General features: G+C 42.3%; 1 protein-coding gene across 1 annotated transcript in view; it reads left to right on the top strand.

Annotated features, from left to right (window-relative positions):
- Positions 1–14043: 14043 nt before the first annotated feature.
- MBOAT1 (membrane bound O-acyltransferase domain containing 1) overlaps positions 14044–18707 on the top strand; it is a gene marked incomplete at its 5' end in the record, with an annotated part of 30690 nt that continues 26026 nt past the window's right edge. Inside the window, 3 exons of the mRNA XM_009700704.1 lie at positions 14044–14189; positions 14722–14799; positions 18107–18202. Coding sequence (XP_009699006.1) covers positions 14044–14189; positions 14722–14799; positions 18107–18202 — 320 coding nt within the window. The remainder of the gene's footprint in view (positions 14190–14721; positions 14800–18106; positions 18203–18707) is intronic.

An 18707-nucleotide genomic window follows, 5' to 3' on the forward strand; every position in this document is an offset into this window, starting at 1 on the left:
CTTTCAAGGAGCCCGTGCTACAGCTGTCCTTCCATTAGTTTATATAGAAAGTAACTGACCCCTTCTGTGCTTTGCAATGTATTTCCCTCTTGGTTATCCTCTTACCTGTCTGTTATGATTTTTAACTGTTGGAGTCTTTTTTTTGTCTGTACACTGAGCATTTCTTCTCTGTTCAGGTCATGCTGCCTATCTTTAACGCTGTATTTTGGGGGGTTTCATGATCTGCATATTCTCTTTGAGGAGACCATACCAGCAGGTGTCTGGGGTAGTCTGCCTTCATCCTTTGACGGGGTTCTGACATCCTGATCAGTAGTCTCTTATCTAACTGCTTATCAGTCGTACGTTTTACGTGTGCAATTACCTCAGTTGCCTAACTATCTCAGTCAGACTTCCTGGGTTTTTTTGGCCTAGACGACGGTTGAGTCGGGGTTTAAGTGATTATTAGGAGAAAAATGATGCCGTAGGTACCTCTTCTTTTTCCCTTTTCTCCGACACTTTGGTTTTTGAGTGTAATCACTAATAAGGGCAACAGACCAGACCAGTTTAGAAGACCCTAAATGCCAGGTGTGCCTCTGTTTGCTGTCTCTAGGATCACGTCTTTGCAATTGCTTGGACTATTTCTGCCTAGGAGAGGGTCGCCTCATTTCTTTGCTGGCAGGTGGAACTACTGGTTTGTGCCCCGGCGAGGCTTTGAGCAGTCGGCGGGGACCCAGGTCCCTGGTCATCCCCTTCCAAATCTCCTCTCCCTCATGCTGCTCGTTGCTCGGGTACCTTCCAGCATCAGGGAAGCTGAAATCCTCCCACGCTCTGCACTTTCGTGCTACAATAATAGTGGGGAAAAACTCCATGCACATTTTGAGATGGCTTAAGTTTGCTAAAAACCAAACCTGAAATGCTTTCTCGAAGTGCCTCTGAGATAGCCAGATGTTAGTGCTACAAAACCTTGCGATAGAGAGAGGGAAAAACAAATTTTGCAAGCCAGCTGTGCAGATCGTGCGATGTCCTGGTTCTTTTAAAGCATGTGGTTTTTTAGGCTTTATGTGTAAAGGGCTTGTTTGAAAGGGAAGTTATAATTATTTATGCAACTTAAAGGATTGTTGAATTTCTTTTCCCTGGCTATGTCCAAGTTCATAGGGTATTTCAAGAAGAGCTCACTTGGAGTTTCTGGAATGTTGTTGCTGTACTTTGTTTCTTGGACAATAAGTTGCCTGTCACTGCGTGGTAGGAGCATCACTGTAATCATCCTAAAATATAAGAAGATTTTTTTTTTTTTTTTTTTCCCCAAACTGTTAAAGGGGGAAAAAGTGAGACTTATTCCCATTGCTGTCCTTTGTAAGGGAAAGCAAGTCAAGTTTCTGCTATTGCTGACTCATAAGCATGGCAAGAATATGCCTGGGGAAAAACAGAATGCTGTGGTTAAGTAATACAAATGTGGGTGGGTTTATTTCCTCCTGATATGGCAGTTATCTTTGGAAAGTATCAGTGGTATAGCCCAAAGTTCTGCTGTACTGTATGCAAAGGGAAGTATGGAACTCTCGGGGGGGATATGTAAAGAAGGCAGCATGCTTTTAATGAGGCAAGGAAATTAAATCTTTTTTCCTCAAATACAGTATAGTGCAAACGAAATTAACTTATAGCAAAATTCAAGTATCTTTTTTCTTATTTTTATTGTTTACTTTACATTTCTTCATGCTTATTCACCAGCTGACACTTGGTCACGCTGTGTGTTTTCCTATTAGTTTTTGTTTTGATTTGGTTGCTAAGTTTGAAAACTAGGAAATTTTTAATTTTTTTTTTTTTTTTTTTTGGAGGGGGTAACCCCTGGAATTCATTTAGAGCATGACTTTTTGGAAAGGTACTAATGATTTCCAGATATTTTAGTTTAGTGACAGTTGAGATGTTTGATTTGCACCGAGTCCTGAGCTTTTGTAATCTCCAAGTTCCTTCTTTTCCGTAGTGTCTGAAGTTGAGCACCTAAAATTAGACATGCTCCAAAGTTCAGCTTCCAGAGAGATTTGCTGTAGATGTAAGGTGCGTGTAACACAGGCATAGCCAAACAGCTGGGGCTACGTTCTTGTCTTCTTGCATGGCTCAACATCCAAAATAAATGAGCGTAAAGTGAGCGTGCTGCAAATTCTGAGCAGAAATAAGGAAGGAAAACCCAGCCACAACAGGATATTGTTGCTGTACGTGTTTTATTGGTGGCTTCTCTTCCTGCCACGCTTCTGAAGGGATTAAAAATAAGTCTGCAGCCCACATGAATGAAGGTTAGATAAACATATTTTATATTAAACAGCACAGAGCAATAATTTTCTGTTTAAACTGTAGAACAATAGGGAAGAGCAGTGTTTTACGACCCTGAAATCTCAGGATTGTGAAAGAAAGTATCTGAAGTTGGCAGTTACGGAGGCTTGCTAATTTTACACAGTTGCTGTTATAGCAAAGGAATGAAACAAAGATAATTGTGCTTGAATTAGAAAAAAACCCCAAACCCAAACATACACAGCTCTTTGGAAATAGGCTAAAAAGAATGAAGAAGAAAGCTCGCTAGAAAATTTGCTTGCTGGCAGAATCAAGGGCCACGGTGGAAATGGGGGACTCTGCAAGCAATTGCAGAATATAAAGTTCCCATTGGTTACGGAAACAGAGAGTGAGTTACCAGCTGTTATGTTTGCAAAGGTAATTGCCAAAGTATAAACTGATTTTCCCAGTCAAATGAATGGCTCTGGCTAAAGTTTACTACCAAAAAAGGTGGTTCTGCGTATATTCCCTCCCCTTGTGCCGTGCTGCTTTTTCTTCTCTTGCGAAAAAACTCTCAATTGTGCCATTTGCACAGATTGAGGTGACTGAAAATTAACTCTACAAAAAACAAACAAACAAACAAACCCCAACAGCCCCCCCCTCCCCAAACCCCCAAAACATTCTGAGCAGATTCACTGCAGATTTTCCCTGGCCCTTACTGACGGCTTCCCAAAATCTTTGTGTATCCTCTTCCATCTGGGAGGGAATCCTATGTTGAAAGGTAGCTGGGAATATTTTCTGTACCTCTTTTAGCAAATGCTGTGGCTCTGCAGTGTTGGAAGGGGCATGGTAGCACCCCGAGATCTCTGCCCCTTATTTTACTAGGTCGGAGCATGGGCAGAAGAACATAGATCTTCACCACCCCAATTTGATGTACCCAGAAGCGATGGCGGTTTTTAAGCTCAACTGAAAGCATTTTCTGTGTTGTTCACAAAGGTTTTCCTTCCCTTCTTCTGCAAGTGCTGTTACTGGGTGTTTCGGAGGTGCAGAGCTGCTCAGAGAAGGAAGAGGACAGGCAGAGCGGAGGTTTGCAGCACCTGCTTGCGGAAGGAGGAAACCGGGCGCGTTTGACTACACCCGTCGCGTAGCAGCGTTGTTACCCTAAAACTCTTTCACACATATCTGGCAGTACATATACTAGTAATTTTTTTTTCCAGAAGTGCCTCCTGATTGGTACGTCTTTCTCTTTTATTTTTCTTTTTTTTTGCCTTTTTTTCTTTTTTCTTTTGCCCTTTTTTTTTTTTTTTTTTTTACCCCAATTCTATTTCAGGCACTTGAAGTGGGCTTAGTTTATTACAGAATACCAGCTTCTGGAGTATGATGCCATTTTACGGTGCCTTTAAGTGGCAAACCAAAAAATGGATCACCAGGAACTGTGGGTCGTTTTTGAGAATTGCACTTCTCACAACTAAATGAAAGTCTAGTTTCACAGTCCAGAGATTGCTTTTTGCTTCTGTTAAAGTTAATGCATGTAGTATGGCTGTTGTTCATCTTTGTAAGTCTACGGTGTACATTTCTACATCTAAACTTACTCATCTAGATTAACTTTATAGTAGAAGTACCTATTAGATTAGACGAATTGCAACCTAGAGTTGATTTTTTTTTTTCCCCATTGACGATAAAAGAAATGTAGATGGACTAACTCAGGTATTGACACCAGTGTTAGGACAGATAAATTCTACCCTTTCCTCTAGCAAAGTCCTTGCATAAATTTTTAAAGCATGTCCTAATATGCTAATTTTTACAGTGCCGTTATTTTAAGTTACTGTGAGCATGACTGAGTGTTTAAATACAGAATGTTCCAGATTTTTGATGTGTAAGGGCCTAATAAATTCTTATGTAATACCATTGTGATGTCTGAAAGGTTTAGTCTTTGATCAAGCCACGTAATTCCAAGGATAACGTGCCTAAATTTAATGCAGTGCTGACAGTTTCTGCAGTGGGGATAAAAAACGACTTTCTTTTGGTTTGGAATAACTTGTGAAGTTGGCGTTTTTTTCCCCATAATGATGTTTGTTTCTGTTGTGTGCACTGAAGTGGGATAACATGAACACCACTGCTCTCATCTTTAAAGACCAGTGACACATTTTTCTATAGAAAAGGAACCAAAAGTAGAATTCCACAGGCATTGCGTGTGCACTTAAGTGGGATAACGTGAACACCACTGCTCTCTTTGTATTGGTGTGTATCTTTAAAGACCAGTGACACATTTTTCTATAGAAAAGGAACCAAAAGTAGAATTGCACAGGCATTGCAACAGCAATAATGGGGCAAGTTATTTTACATGTACCGGTTCCCATTCTAGTGAAGGATTGCACTTTAAGCCTACTCTTTTATTTTTACATTGGTGAATGTGTGCAGGTGCAAGGCTTTCTAATAGTGAAGGATTGCACTTTAAGCCTACTGTTTTATTTTTACGTTGGTGAATGTGTGCAGGTGCAAGGCTTTCACCTGGCTTAAAAGTTAAGCATATTTCTGAATTGGGACTTTAGAAATATTACTATAAAGATCCTGCCATTCCTACATTCGTGCAACTCCCGTTGGTATTTGGGGGATATAATGTAGATTGAAGGCACAGAAAGGTGTGCCAGCAGGGTGGATGGATATACACACATAGGTCTGTATCGTCTTCCTTCTTTGCATTTTGAATAAATCAACCGTGTACTTACATCAGTTAGGTAGACAAAGTGAAAAGTGCTTGACTTGCCGTGCTGTGTTCTAAGTTGTCAGTTAAGTAGACAGAGTGAAAAGGTGCTTGACTTGCCGTGCTGTGTTCTAAGTTTTTAAAAACTAAACCTTTAAATCTGGGGCGAAAATGGAGATCTGTGTTGATGCTACTCTTAGCACTGCTAATTTGAAGTTATTTACTGAAGAATACAAAAGTAGAAACTGGACTGAAATCTCCGGAGCAGTTAGTGCTTGAGGCTGGTGAACTCGAGCTGGATCACGTCTGATGAAACCTGTCGTGGTCATGCTTCTTTTTTGGTTGCTGACCCACTGCCTGTGGTGGATGAGGTGATGGTGTTGGGGAGCAAGGACGAGGCAATGCTCTTGAGAGGTTGTGTGAAAATAATTGTTTGGGATTTGGGAGCACTCATCGGGTCGGGAACAATATCTGTTATCTAAGAATTCATTTCCGATATCCGTTTGGATAATGACATTTCACTCTTCTTTCTCCCTTTCTCATTAAAATATCCTCTATACCCTGACCTGCTGGCTATAGTTCTGCTTTTAGACATGTCTGCCATGTTATACCGTGCGGTGCTATACCTGCACAGAGGTATGTCAAATCGTTCTTTTTAAAGTACCCTTTTGGGGTTAAAGGTACTGAAATTCACGTACTGCCTCACTGCCGAGTAGTCTGAAGAAATGAGGCAGCTCTCCTAACAACCTAAAGGCATTCTGGTTTGAAAAAAACCCAAAACAACACCTGAATGACTAAAGGCTCCGGCTTATTTGATTTTACTGCTGCGTCTGTTACAGGTAGGAATTAGTGCTGGCTATGTCAGGTACAAGGGAATTTCATGTTTTGGCATCACTCACAGAGAGAACAGTAATTGCTGAGTTACAGGTACTGGCAGAACATCGCCGCACAGAAGTGATCCCTACTTAAACATCTGTTTGACACAGAATCACTACAGTTCGATGTAAGAGCTGTTGACAGCAAGCTAAAGCTGTATTTGGATCAGGTCCACACGTTAAATTTATCAGCCATCAAAGGTAAATGTATGAGCGTGTGTAACTTAGCATTATGATGTAGATTTGACTTCTTAAGCTTACTTTTGACTTAAATGTTTTTCTTTTAAAATTTCTGATGACTCAGGGTTTAATCTGTTCTATAGCTATATTTGTGTGTCCTGCTAGTTATTATTCTGCTGGTGGCTTCATAGAGGTACTCCAGAAAGAACATCTGTTTCAAGTTTATAGTCTAAATCATGGAAGGATGTTTGACCCTGTAAGTAGGGAAACAGCAGAATTTACGCAGGAAAACAGCACAACGGGCCAAAATACTGTCAGTTTGGCATATTCTGCGTTACCAATTCCATATTCTGTATGCAGCAGCCACAGAAAAGCCAGGGCTATGAGAACTTAGTGCTGCTTGTGAAGAGGACAGTAATCTTAAATTAGTCATGCATATACGCCTGCCTCTCTCTCATGAGAGAAATTCTATTTTCAAACCTTTGCTTCTGCCTCCTCAAAATCTTCCCTAGGACTCCAACAAAACAAAGTCAGAGAAAGGAGTTGTTTCAGTATAATATTGGAGATGTGACTTTTCAGTAGTCGTAGCGGTATTTCCCCAGTGTCAATGAACTGGTCCCCCCTCTGATCCGTGCTGTTTGCAATTCACAGTGCCTGGCCGTAGATAGAAAATACAGCACCTTGCAAGTGACGGTCAATTCTGATTTCTTCACAACTCTGTTTGTGCCGGCTGTCGGTGCCCTGAGCTCCTTGCAAAGCGATACCACGGTGGGCAGTAAGGGGAGCTGCTTGGATGATGGGATGTTACACGAATCCTTTTCCTCTGTGGAAACCTAAGTCAAAATTCTAGCAGTGGGAAACTTGACATGGTTTCTGTGATACTGCCCTCCTTTTTGGGGGTGTTTCTCCCCTCCCTGTGTAGAGCTAAGTGATCTCTGCAGAGAGTATTTGTCCTTACGGTTCATAAAAATAGTCTGGAAGACCAAAATATTTTGAAAAATTTCAGTAAGTGTCGGATATCTTTGAGATGAGCTGATTAAAGGATATTCCGCCTGTCATTCTTAACACACCCATTTTAAATATCACAATTTGGATATTATGAAATGCTATCATAACAGCAGGTCTACTCTTCAGCATCAAAGTAGAAATGTCTCCAGCAAAGTGAACTTAAACATGACGTTTGCCAGGTGTCTTTGGTTATATGTGCAAAACAATCTTTTAAATGGAAAAAAACCAAGTTATTGCACTTCTGTAGTTCTTGCTTTATTCTTTGCAAGATAGACACCATCCTGGAAGATGGGACTGATCTTTGGCAAGGTGGAACGCTTTATTGTGGCGTCCCCTTTCCAAAATACTACCCAAAACCCGTTGGACTCCACAGACAGTGGTTTGACTTCAGAAGGAGTTGCTGTTGTTGTCAGTAGTTTCTATTAACGTGGTTCCTTACGCTTCTCCAAATACATCTCTTTGGTGAGTTAGGGAATAGAGGAGAAATTCTAATTTACCGGATAAAAACCGTGTAGCAACGTCGTAAACTAATGCTCGGTAGCTCATGACAGACACAGAGCACCTTGACCATGGGCTACAACTTCATCTTTAAACTGAGCCACCATGGGAGACCTCTGTTCATATGCTTTCTTTTATTCAGCAGATGAAATGCAGATTTAAAGCCTTATTCTCTCGTTTGGCTGGTAAGCGCAAAGCCTGGAACAAAAAGAGAGGTATCTTTTGCGATATCTGTAGTCTGAGGACCGTCCGCATCATCTGCTGCACATTGAAGTGGGGATGGACCAGGGTGCTGCCTGGGAATATTCTGGGAGCCTGGCTGTGCCGTAACACACTTATACCTCTGTCTGTGAACGTGTATGGATGTGCAACGTGCCTCCTTTTTGTCCGAAGGCTCTGTTTTATGGGGGACACATCAACACCTTGTCATCCAACAAGTGACGAGTTAGGAGTGGGATTTCTCGTAGGGATTTTCATGAATTATAGCAGTAATTGGAATTTTGCTTACGGAGGACTGTCTGGTTTGGGTAATGGACTTAATTGCCATTTGGAGAAAGCTGCGTGGTCAATTTGTTATATTGTCCTAGATTTTTGGAAAGTGAGATCAGTTTTTCTGCTAGTATAAGGGAGGAAAAAATTAGCAAAGGAAAAGCAAAGTATTTTTGTGGTCAAAACAGAATGCTGGATTTTTCTTCCTGGTACTTAACTGTAAGGAAATGTTAAAAGCACTAAAATAACAGACTATGTGCTTAATCTTACTTATTATCTCTTCCTAGAGCGTGATCTAGTAACCCTCCAATGTCTATTACCGCTTCTTTAAATAGGAAGATTTGCAGATGCAAGTTTTGTGGGACGAGGGGAGTTGAAACTTGCCAAAGTGGGTGATTAGTAGCCCACCCTGAACTACAGTAAGTTGTGACCAAGACTATTTGTGATGGTTTGATGGAAGGGTATAAAGCCAGGTTTTGCCTCTTCTTGTATTTTCGTTTCCCATCTCAAAAACTCCTAGCTAGGAAAAGCACTTTCTATTTTCTCTCTGTAAGATTTTTGTGGGTTTTTTCAGTCATTTTCCAGTGCACCAAATGACACATTTACCTGTCTCCTTTTGGAAATGTGCTGCGGCTCCGTGGCTTTCCTGTTAGAGGAATTTCACAAATTGCTACTTTTTCTTTTTTTTTTCTTTTTTTCCTTTTTTTTTTTAAACCTCCACTGTGGAGCCAGTTTGCCCCCAGAACAAAGGTGATGATTGTTCCCCCTCAGTGTTATTGGCAACGGGCTCATGTCCTCCAAGTGCTGAGACTTTGAGAGACACACATTTAATGCCAGATATTTGGAACTTTTATTTTGTGACTTGCCAACTGGCTGTTGCCCTTAAAAGTGCCCAGCTGCATATGGTTAACAGGACCCAATAAAAGATAGAGCAAAAAGTTTTATGGTTTTCCTCTGAGAATGGTTAGGAAGTTGAAGAGATGACTTTCCCATGTAATACGTCCTGCCTGTTGATGGAGATGACTGAAAAAGTGACTCCAGATGCCGAGGAACTGGTGGTTCCCCTTCCTACGGTACCAGTCCAACGTCTGCCAAGTTGGTTTCACCCAATGAAAAATGAGTGAAAGGTAGATGGAGCTAACCTCTTATGTACTTTAAGGGTATTAATTTAGCATAATGGTATAGGGGGATCTTGAAACCATTATGTTTGCTTATTCTTGTGTCACTATCATGGGTGCTTGGTCCCTTGGTTTGACCTGGTTGCCAGGTTTGTATAAAACTCAAATTTGCAGTCTAAACATCACTTTGAGTTATTGTTACTACAGAATTGGAATGGATAAAGGGAGGAACTGTGGTTTATTGGGTTTTTTTCTCGTTTTTTTTTTTCCTTTCATGTCTGGTGTTTACATGCTCTGGATCCATCTGGCCTTTTAAAGTCGAGACCATTAGATACTAAAGAATTCCTTAAGCAGATGACAATAACTATCAACCCAGTTGGGCTGGGGCTGTTCCAGATTTTCTCTCTCTCCCAAAGTGCGGATATCTTGTTTCTGCATTGCAAGGCTGTCTTCAGCTGGCTGTGACTCAGATACGCGTCTTCCAGATGTCGGTGCAGGTTGCTGGGATGAGACTGCCTTTCTGTCTTCCGATGTTTAATCATGGAAAATGAAAGGAAGATAGTATCTTGTTTTGGCAACGTATCATGTGCTCTGATTCCTAGTTTTACTACATCTCACTCGCTAGAGCATGGAAGAAAATGATTGTGAAAAGCAAAGGTGTTTCTTTTCTGCTAGCAAAGTTGAAACAGATGTGAAAAAAATTTGGTGGCAACACTGAATAGATGTGACTAGCTGAAAACATGGGTTAAATGACTTAACGGTGGTGGGTCGGAATGAGAAGAGTTAATTCTTGTATAATATTTTTTTTTTTCTATTTCCATGTTATTTTTGTGTGGACGCCATTCATCAATGTTCAGAAGCCCTCAATTTACCATTTACAAAGTGTTTTTAGCAACAGTGGAAATAACCAAAAAGGAATAATATGAACCCTCTTTGGGAAGGGAAAAGGAGGAAAGTGTGACAGTTACTTTACTTGTGATGCAGTGCAACATTTCGTAAAATCTTAGGGATGTGTTTACTTAGGTACCTTAAATATGTAGAGCGAAGAATAAAAATTCATGTGAAACGGAATGCAGTAGTCACTGTCAGATGAACTGGCAGTCTTCGTGTGTATGCATGTGAATGCTGTGTGTGTTTAAAATGTTACATATAAATAACTAAACAGAGGTGGTAGTCATATGAAAAGCTATCGTAGAACTCTGCGGAGAATAGACCAGATCTGGTCTGGTACCAAAGTTCGCGCTCAGTTTTAACTCGGCGGGAGTTCAGCCTGCCGGGCGGAACAAATTTGCTCAGTCCTTGGAAAGGAGCTCCCCACTTTTACTGGTGTCTTGACGTTTGTCTCACATTCCCCAAACCCAAGAAACAACCAACCTCCCTCCCTCTTTTTGTGACAGGTTATGCCTAAGAAAAGATTTGGCCTGGTTTATGCACGCTTTCGGTTTTGGCTCAGGTAAACTCAGAAGGGATTGATCTGCAGAAGTATTCTGCCATCGCTTAGCACCTCGAAAAGTCAAGTCTTGCGGTAAACTCTGTCCTAGACCATGCGGCGAGCTCTGCACAGCGAAGTTTGACCTTCAGACTGAACCCCACAGAAATCAGAGCTTGTCTTGGTGCGTTCAAATCCTAAGTGCAGGCTTATACAGATACAAGAAGTATTCTCCAATGGTTTCATCCAATGGGTACCAAATACCTCATGGATGACAGAAGAATTTTATCAGTAATTGTTGTATTTACCTGGCTTTCTTGTTCATTGGCATCCCTCTCCCAACCCCTCTGCTGATGAATCCTTTAAAACCGATCATGTTGTTTATAAGGTGTATGTGTTACTGTAAATATACACCAAAAAAAACCCCAACCCTGAAAGCCTTAATGGTCGACAAAGAAAATCAAATGCAGCATGCTGTGTTTAGAGGCAGTGCTGTCTGTAAAATGCAGCCATAGGGGAAAGGAACCTGGAAAGCTGCAGAAGAGCTATGGTGGTTGCAGTTCCAAAGGCATGGATGTTCTCAGCCAGGGACCACAAGTCTTCTCTTTCTGCATTTCAGACTGCATTTTTGTTTGTATCTGGGAGTCAATCTCCCAAGCAACGCGTTGGGTGCAACCTTCTCGGTTCCTTCATGCTGTTGTGGTGAGTCGCGTAAGGTTGGAATGATGCTCAGGAGTCCTGAGGTGTGTCAGTGCCTCTTCAACATCATCGCTGGCATTTACGGATCCTGAAAAGGAAAGTGAATCTTTAGCTTCTTGAATCGTATCTGTAACTTTGAATGGTGTGTTGTAGCTATTCCTCTCTATGGTACTTTCTAGCTTAACTCAGTACAAAGAGGGTAAATGAAAACTGGTATTCTGCGATTATTGCTTGCTGAGTACATTGGATCTGAGATGTTTGGCTGCTCTGCAGAAACAACCCTTATAAATTGAGAGCTCTTTGAAACGTAAGGCTGTCGTGTGCCGTTACTTTTATACTGATATCAGCATTTACCCCAACTCCGACAAAAACAGCACAGAGAAGAAATTATCTTGGTTAATTTGCACAACCAAATGAAAGTGCGATAGCGGCAGGGTTGGTGTACCCACCCAAACTGTAATCCAGGTAGCAGAGGTAGGTCATGCTCAGAAGAACTGATAGCGTAGGCAAGCAACAGCGTAGGTATGCAAGGCTGCTGTGCTGTCATCTGCTGTACGTTAGCTCGTGATGAAGTCACTGCTGCTGCTGTGGTGACCTGCCTTAGCTACGTAAATGCTATTGCAACTGTGTCTGCCATGGCATCTTCCAACTTCATTTTGCTGTGCGCGTGAGCCTCAGAAGTCCCGGCATCTGTAACATCTCAAATTGAACATACAAGAACTGGATGAATGTAAAAAGCCAACGCTTGCTTATCTTGATGGTTTTTACTGGTGTAATGCTTCCATGAGTGATGGCACGCAGAAGGGGGTATTGTTTTTTAAACAATCGGCCACATTGGGTTTCTTGGAGTCTCTGGACTTTCCTTCTTTATATTGAATCAGAGGGGCTCTGCCTGCCACAAATTTGAGCTCCACTGGATATACTGGTATGTCCCTAAGTGGGAGAAGGCTGAGGTGGGATTAAGGTTCACTGAATTGGCATTGATGAATTGGCATCCGTCAGTCTTGGGAAGTTCCTTAGAAAGGATGCAACCAGAGCAGCCCTGTAGGGAATGTCCGCTCTTCACCCATTTCTGCGGTACCTCTGCCTGCGGAAGGAGGGGAGGCAGAACATCAGTGTTTTGCGTGTAACTGTATCGTTATAGACCAGATGAGAGTTTGGGATTCATACTACAGCATCTGGGGTTGGTGACAAACCAGTGCAGTTTTGTTCTCTTACTTTTTAAATCTTGCACGGAAAATCAGAACTGTCTTATTTCAATAAAGCGTGAAGTATTGTCGTAATAAGACATTGCTAATAACTTGCTTTTGGGTATAGTTCTGTGATACCGTCTGTTGTAACTGCTGCTTGCTTACACGAACAAGAAATAAATCGATATTGTCTCAGCTGCAAAGAACTAAAATTCGGCATATTTAAATTATTTATTTAAATTATTGCATTATTCTAATGCATCCATCACTGAGTTAAAGGAACTGCAGCAATGTAGCCAACAAACCTTTACTAAAAGCATTTGCTTGGACAGCACCATTTTGGATATAGTCCACCAGAATAAAAGCAGTTTGGTGCTGTAGTGTCTTGTTAAACATGTTGTAAATGTTTTTGACAAGAAACCTGGCCGAATCCAACCATCTCTGGACAGTCAGCATGTCAGAGCATTTCCGAGTGAGATACGTCATCCTATTCTGGACTGATAGCTTTGGATAATCCTCTAATCCAAGGGATTGCTTCAACGTTGCAGCCTATTTAGTTTTGTTCAGTCTAGGATGACTCCCTGCTGGAGAGCTCGGGGTGAATTTTTTTTTCTTAAAAAAAAAAAAAAGACTGCAGCTGAATAAATTAATTTAACTCCAACTGTCTAGGATCCAGGCTGGATTTAGGGATGTGGTATCCTAATTCTCTAGTGCTCTGTTAGAGACAGCTCCTGAGCTCTGTCGTTCTTCTGACTTTTGGGATTTTTGCTGAGACTCTCAAAGAGAAGGTGACTTGAAGAAGGCAGCTTGGTGTCTGTTTTGCTCTGAGGACACTGAAGCTTTTGCTTGTCCTTGCGTCTGATCGGAGTAACCTCTAGTTGTGGGCTGCTTGCCCTCCACGTATACCTGCCTTGTGCTCCTCCCTGCCATGGGGCCAGACCGCTTCCCATGCTCTACAGAGACGGGCAGTAGCCAAAGAACAGTGGAGAAACATTTTCCTTTAGCTGTCTGCGTGATGGTAGAGCAAAGTTGTTTTCTTTGCGCTCTTGAACTGCAAAAAATAGGTAAGTTGAAAGGCCTGCTTGGAGGATGCTGTGGAGTGGAACTTTTCAGCTAAGAAGACTGTCCAGTTATTGCTTGTGAAACAGCATCACATCAGAATTGTGGAATTTTTTTTTTTTCTTCCATTGTTTTGGGGTTTGTGGAGAAAATCGGGCACTGGGGCGATGCTTCATAGTCCCAGTCTGCTTCCCACCAAGAGGACAGAGAGGGGGGTACGTCGGCGCTGCTGGCAGCGGAACAGAGCCCTGCCCCGGCGAGAGAGAGACCCACCCAGAGCCCACCCGTACCTCGGGGAGCTGGAGCCGGCGCTTCCTCTTCGCTGAGTTTTTGGGTGGCTACATGCTCGTTTCATCCCTTCTGCCCTTGGCCGAGGAAAGTCACGGCTTGGGTTCAGAAGTGAGAGTGCCAAGAAACCAAAGATTCATTGCCCTCACTTCTCCCCCCGCCACCTTTTCCTGGCTCCACTCTTTATTATTCTGAGAATGGAGAGACTCATTCCCCCCCTCCTCCAAGAATCACAACCGTTTTTTGTTTTGTTTGTCTTTTACAGATCAATTTTGTAGCCTGTCAACTGTTTGCGCTTTTGGCTGCGTTTTGGTTTCGTGTTTACTTGGGTCCCAGTCATGCCAGCTCTGCTGTTCGCCATGCGTTTGCCACCCTCTTTGGAATATACTTTGCTGTCTTCTGCTTTGGGTGGTGAGTATTTAGTCACCATGTAGACAAGCCTTGGGTAAAAATATTTTTAAACTTCATATCAGTTCAGATAACATCTTTTTAGTCTTAAGGCACTTTCTATGTTATCTCAAAAAAAAAAAAAAAAAGAGTTCCTAACCACCATAACCATCCCAAACCCTCAAAGTAAAATCAACCGTGGAATTATTTGTAGGTGAAGTATTTATTCTGCAATGTTTATTCTGGAAGTTAAAGCCACTCCAGTCTGCTGTAAAGATACCTCTTTTGGAAAAGATGTGTCCAATTTGAACGTGCGCTTTGAGCCAGGCTGCTCTTTCTCTCAATGAAACACATTGACAATATCTTGTCAATAAGTATTAATCTATGTTGGATATTCAGGCTATAAAGATGTCATTGTGATAATCCATGTTTCCTGATACCCTGATATGACATTGCATTTATGTCATTTGCATGGAAAAATATTCCCTCGCGCTGAACTGCTAGCCCTTCCAGGTCACGTAGAAATTATCTAAATGCTCGCTTTGTTGTCTTCAAGGTATTCTATTCATCTTTTTGTCCTGGTGATGATGAACTATGGCATAATGAATATGGCGAGCATTCCCAACATCCACAGGTGAGCTGATGTGCCTGCAAGTCTGGAGCTGCCCCTCTGACAATTTCTCTCCTTTCACAGACAAGCATGAGGGTTTTTTAGGACCACTTTCTCTTCTTTCCTGCTTTTCTTTCCCAATTATTTCCAGGAGCTTTGGTCATTCAGTTACAGAAGCAGCTGTAGTCTCAATTTGTGGTTTTTGCATTGATCTATTGCGTTTCCAAAAAAACTACAAAATTGCTGGCCTCAAAAGCCGGCTTTTGCAGGCTTAATAGTTAATGCCCAAACCTCTGGTTTCTTAAACACAGTGAAGTCATATTCTCCTTGGTCTTGTGTCCTTGAGGATCGCTCTTGGTAATCCTTTTTAATGTGTTTTCCCCCTTGCTGTTTGGCCTTTAGGTATTTTCCACTTATTCTTTGAGTTAGGTAGTTCAAATAAGGTCACCGTGGCAGCTTAACTTCGTGATCTATGAAATTAAGTCTTGTATTTGGTACTGGGCTTTGAGCTTGAAAAAAGTAGAAACTACCAGAAATGTCGTTGCTTTGAAGCAGAAGCTTATGGCATCGTCATGAGAAGTTCTCCTCCGTGGGATCTTTCTTTTCCCTGTACAAATGTCTCAAGAGGAAGGAAGACACGGAAGACTCCTAAAGTGTTTTATCAAACAAGTGCCTTCCTGGCTAAAAGACAGGGGAACAGCAACCCTTGCTTTTCTTGTCTTCAGGGCCAGGGCTGTCTGAGGGTCCGATGCTCAGTTAATCATCTCCCCTTCTTCTCTGTTTCTTCCTAAGGCTACCCCTCTCTATTATCCTAATGGGAACCATCACTTATGATTTCTCTAGGCTTGTTTAGAAACGTGAACCATAAACGGGCCTGTCTATAGCAGTTGCTAGCGTTTTTGCACCAGCAAGATGGGTATTAATCAAGGAAGGCTTTTTCCACCCCCTTGCAAAGTGCAAAGCCCAGAGGTAATTAATAATATTTTAAAAAAAGTAATTGGACAATATTTATGAAAGAAATGCCATCCAGAGACCAGAAGGAAAAGGTGCTAAAAATGTGTGTTACTTGTGTCCTGGTCATTGCCCCTGCCCATCACTTGGGGGAAATGCAGGAGTTATCAACTGTAGATCAGAGGAACCAAGTCTAGAGACGGAATGATCCCATACTTACTTATGTCTTCCTAGACAACTTGAGGTGATGGTAAGGAAAGGGGCACAAGTTCAGTGGGAAAACCCCTCACTCTTACTGCTTCACCAGGTAGTCACAATGGGAAAAATAGCTGTATACTGCAACACAAATTAAGCCAGTTCGTATAATGTCACCGGCTGCTGCGAGATAGTCCTGTGTTGATTGGAGTCAATGTGAAACAGCAATCCAACATGCTGGAAAACCTCAGGAAGGCTGGGAGGATCGGCTTAGGACTTTTCTACTGTATTCCACTCGCCATAGCAGTGTGACTCCACATTATTAATTTTGGCACAATAACGGTGTATTCAAGCTGCTTGAGAATAAGCTTGAAAAATGCCAGTTAAAGGGCTGGACCTGTTCATACAGAGATCTTATAAGAGCACTGGGTCCTTCATAGTGGGGGTTCAAGACTTGGCTTTTCCCTCCCCAAAACGCCAGCGGAAGTGAACAAATGAAATAAAGAAACTACATAGTTTAACCTGCATGCTCCTTTCCCTGGTTATTTTTTTGTTAGTTTGCTCTCTGGTGAGGCTGCCACCCTTCAGGGCCTCTAAATGGACAAATTAATCCAGCACCAGAAATGCTCCCAGCTGCAGCAGCAATTCAGTATATGTCTTCCCGCTCACCCTCCTTTCAGTCTAGGTGCTTTACACGTAAGCATTGAGGCTTATTTTAGATGCTTCGTCCCATCTATCACTGTTACATGTCTGACTTGCCTTCGGAGGGATGCTTGCCGTTCTGCGTTGATGAGAGGGAGCCCAAGGACCTCGCTGAGGCTGGACTGGATGCTTCATCCGGATAAAAGAAGATCGACTCTGCTCTGAATCTCCTGAAGAAGCTGTCGTGTCCCCTCAGTCTGCTTTTCATCCAGCTGTTTGCTGTGGGCCACATGACCCGCAGGTTGCCTTGCGATCCATCACTGTCATTCACGCTGCAGTTTATTAGCCCCCAGGGAGGAAAAACTCATTTCTTTTAAAGCCAACCATGATTCGACAAAGACCTGGCTCATTTTCAGTTGTCTGCTGGCTGTTATTCTTGTCTGATTTCACTTTTAGTTCCCCACCATGATCAATCCTCCCGTGGGTCTGGGTGGACCCCGCTTGGCAATGTGTGCCACCAGCCCACCCGACCTCCCGTGCCCCAGCTCCGTCGGGTGTGCAGGACATGTGGTCTCCTTCTGTGGTCTCTAGGTCTTTGCATCTTCTTCCCCACGTGCCTAACTTCTGATGGAACACCAGTAGACCTGATCCTGGCCTGTCCACGTGATGCAAACCTTTCATACTGATGTCCCAGCTCTCCATTGCGCGGTCTAGTTTGCTTCATGTGTCAGTCTGGTTTCCAAATATCCATCTGCTTCTTACCTCCCCAGTACCCTCTTTCTTGCTCAGGTAAGTACGGGGAGAAGTTGGTTGTAGGAAAGGCTGCGTCTGCCCCTCCTAGATACTGCAACACCTCCAGTCCTCAGACTGTTCAGCTCTTAAGACAGAAAGAGTCATGCTAGTGTCCTGCCTAACATTATTTTGCGATTATCTTGAAAAACAGAGAGAGAATTTGTTCAAGCTCCGCTTAAGGAATGCTTCTTCTGGACAGGGGCGTCTTCTAGCATTTAGAGCCGAGAAGATTAGGCTTTGTGTTGTTATCTGCCTTTATACAAAATCAGAAGAGAGAAAATATCTTAAACTTAAAATATTTTAGTTTCTGGTAGATCTGTGGAAGAGTTGTACAGGTAAATAAAGAACGTTTACAGATCAAAAAGGCAATGGAAAACTTCAGCGATGCACATACGGTATCCTTTGGTTTCAAATACTTGAGTCAGACAGAAATTTCAAAATAATATGTGAGGGTGGGAACTCTAAAATTGAAATGCCTAACTTGAAGTGATCCTTGAAGTGATTCTTCTTTTCCTTTTTCCCACCCCCAGTGTGAGGAGGCGCTTCCGTAATATTTCAGCTGGGTACACAAAACCATCAGTCCTCTTTGAAAATTTCTGCCAGATCTTGTCGCATAGCTTTAGACTTGTTAACAACCTGATTTGCAAAAATCAAACTCCACTCCTAAACAAGCCCAAACCCAATTTGAGTGATTCTAGTTCTTGTTGGTACTTGTGTTGGTAACTATGTGTTCTGTATGTTATGTTTTTAGGTACTCCTTTGTTGTAGCTATGGGATACCTCACGTTGTGCCACATAAGCCGAATATACATATTTCATTATGGCATTCTCACTACAGATTTTTCCGGGTGAGTGAGTCTGCAAGCTGAGTCCTGTGTCAATTAGTATTAGTTAAACTCAGTACGATTTAAGAATAATTTTTATGTTATCTGGGGAGCGCCTGCAATTTGGTTTCCCTTAAGCTTTTCCTAAGTTTGTTTGTTTTGTTTTTTTTACTTTTACTTTTTTTTTTAATTTTAAGGAAGGAATAAATACTGTGTGAATTTTTTAAATTTTGTTTTTTTGCATTAACTCATTGTTTCTGCTGTTTTCTGGCTAGGCTCTATCTAGTTAGGAAGGTAGAGCTTGATTAGTTAGACTTCCACCTAGAGCAGCCTGGGAGGGTGAGTCTGCAGAGTCGGCTGCTGGAGGTGGAGGAGCACTTCTAGCCCGGCTGCTGCTCTGGTCCCCAGTGGGCTGCTCTCCTCCCACCTTCCTGAGCACAGCCGTCGGCTCTGGATCATCCTTTCCCCCCTGCCCAATTCTGATTTATCTTGATACCCCAACTGGGAAGGTGTTTCCCATCCCAGCTAC

This window comes from Cariama cristata, unplaced genomic scaffold (genome assembly GCF_000690535.1).
Source record: "Cariama cristata isolate BGI_N322 unplaced genomic scaffold, ASM69053v1 scaffold7675, whole genome shotgun sequence".
NCBI lineage: Eukaryota > Metazoa > Chordata > Aves > Cariamiformes > Cariamidae > Cariama > Cariama cristata.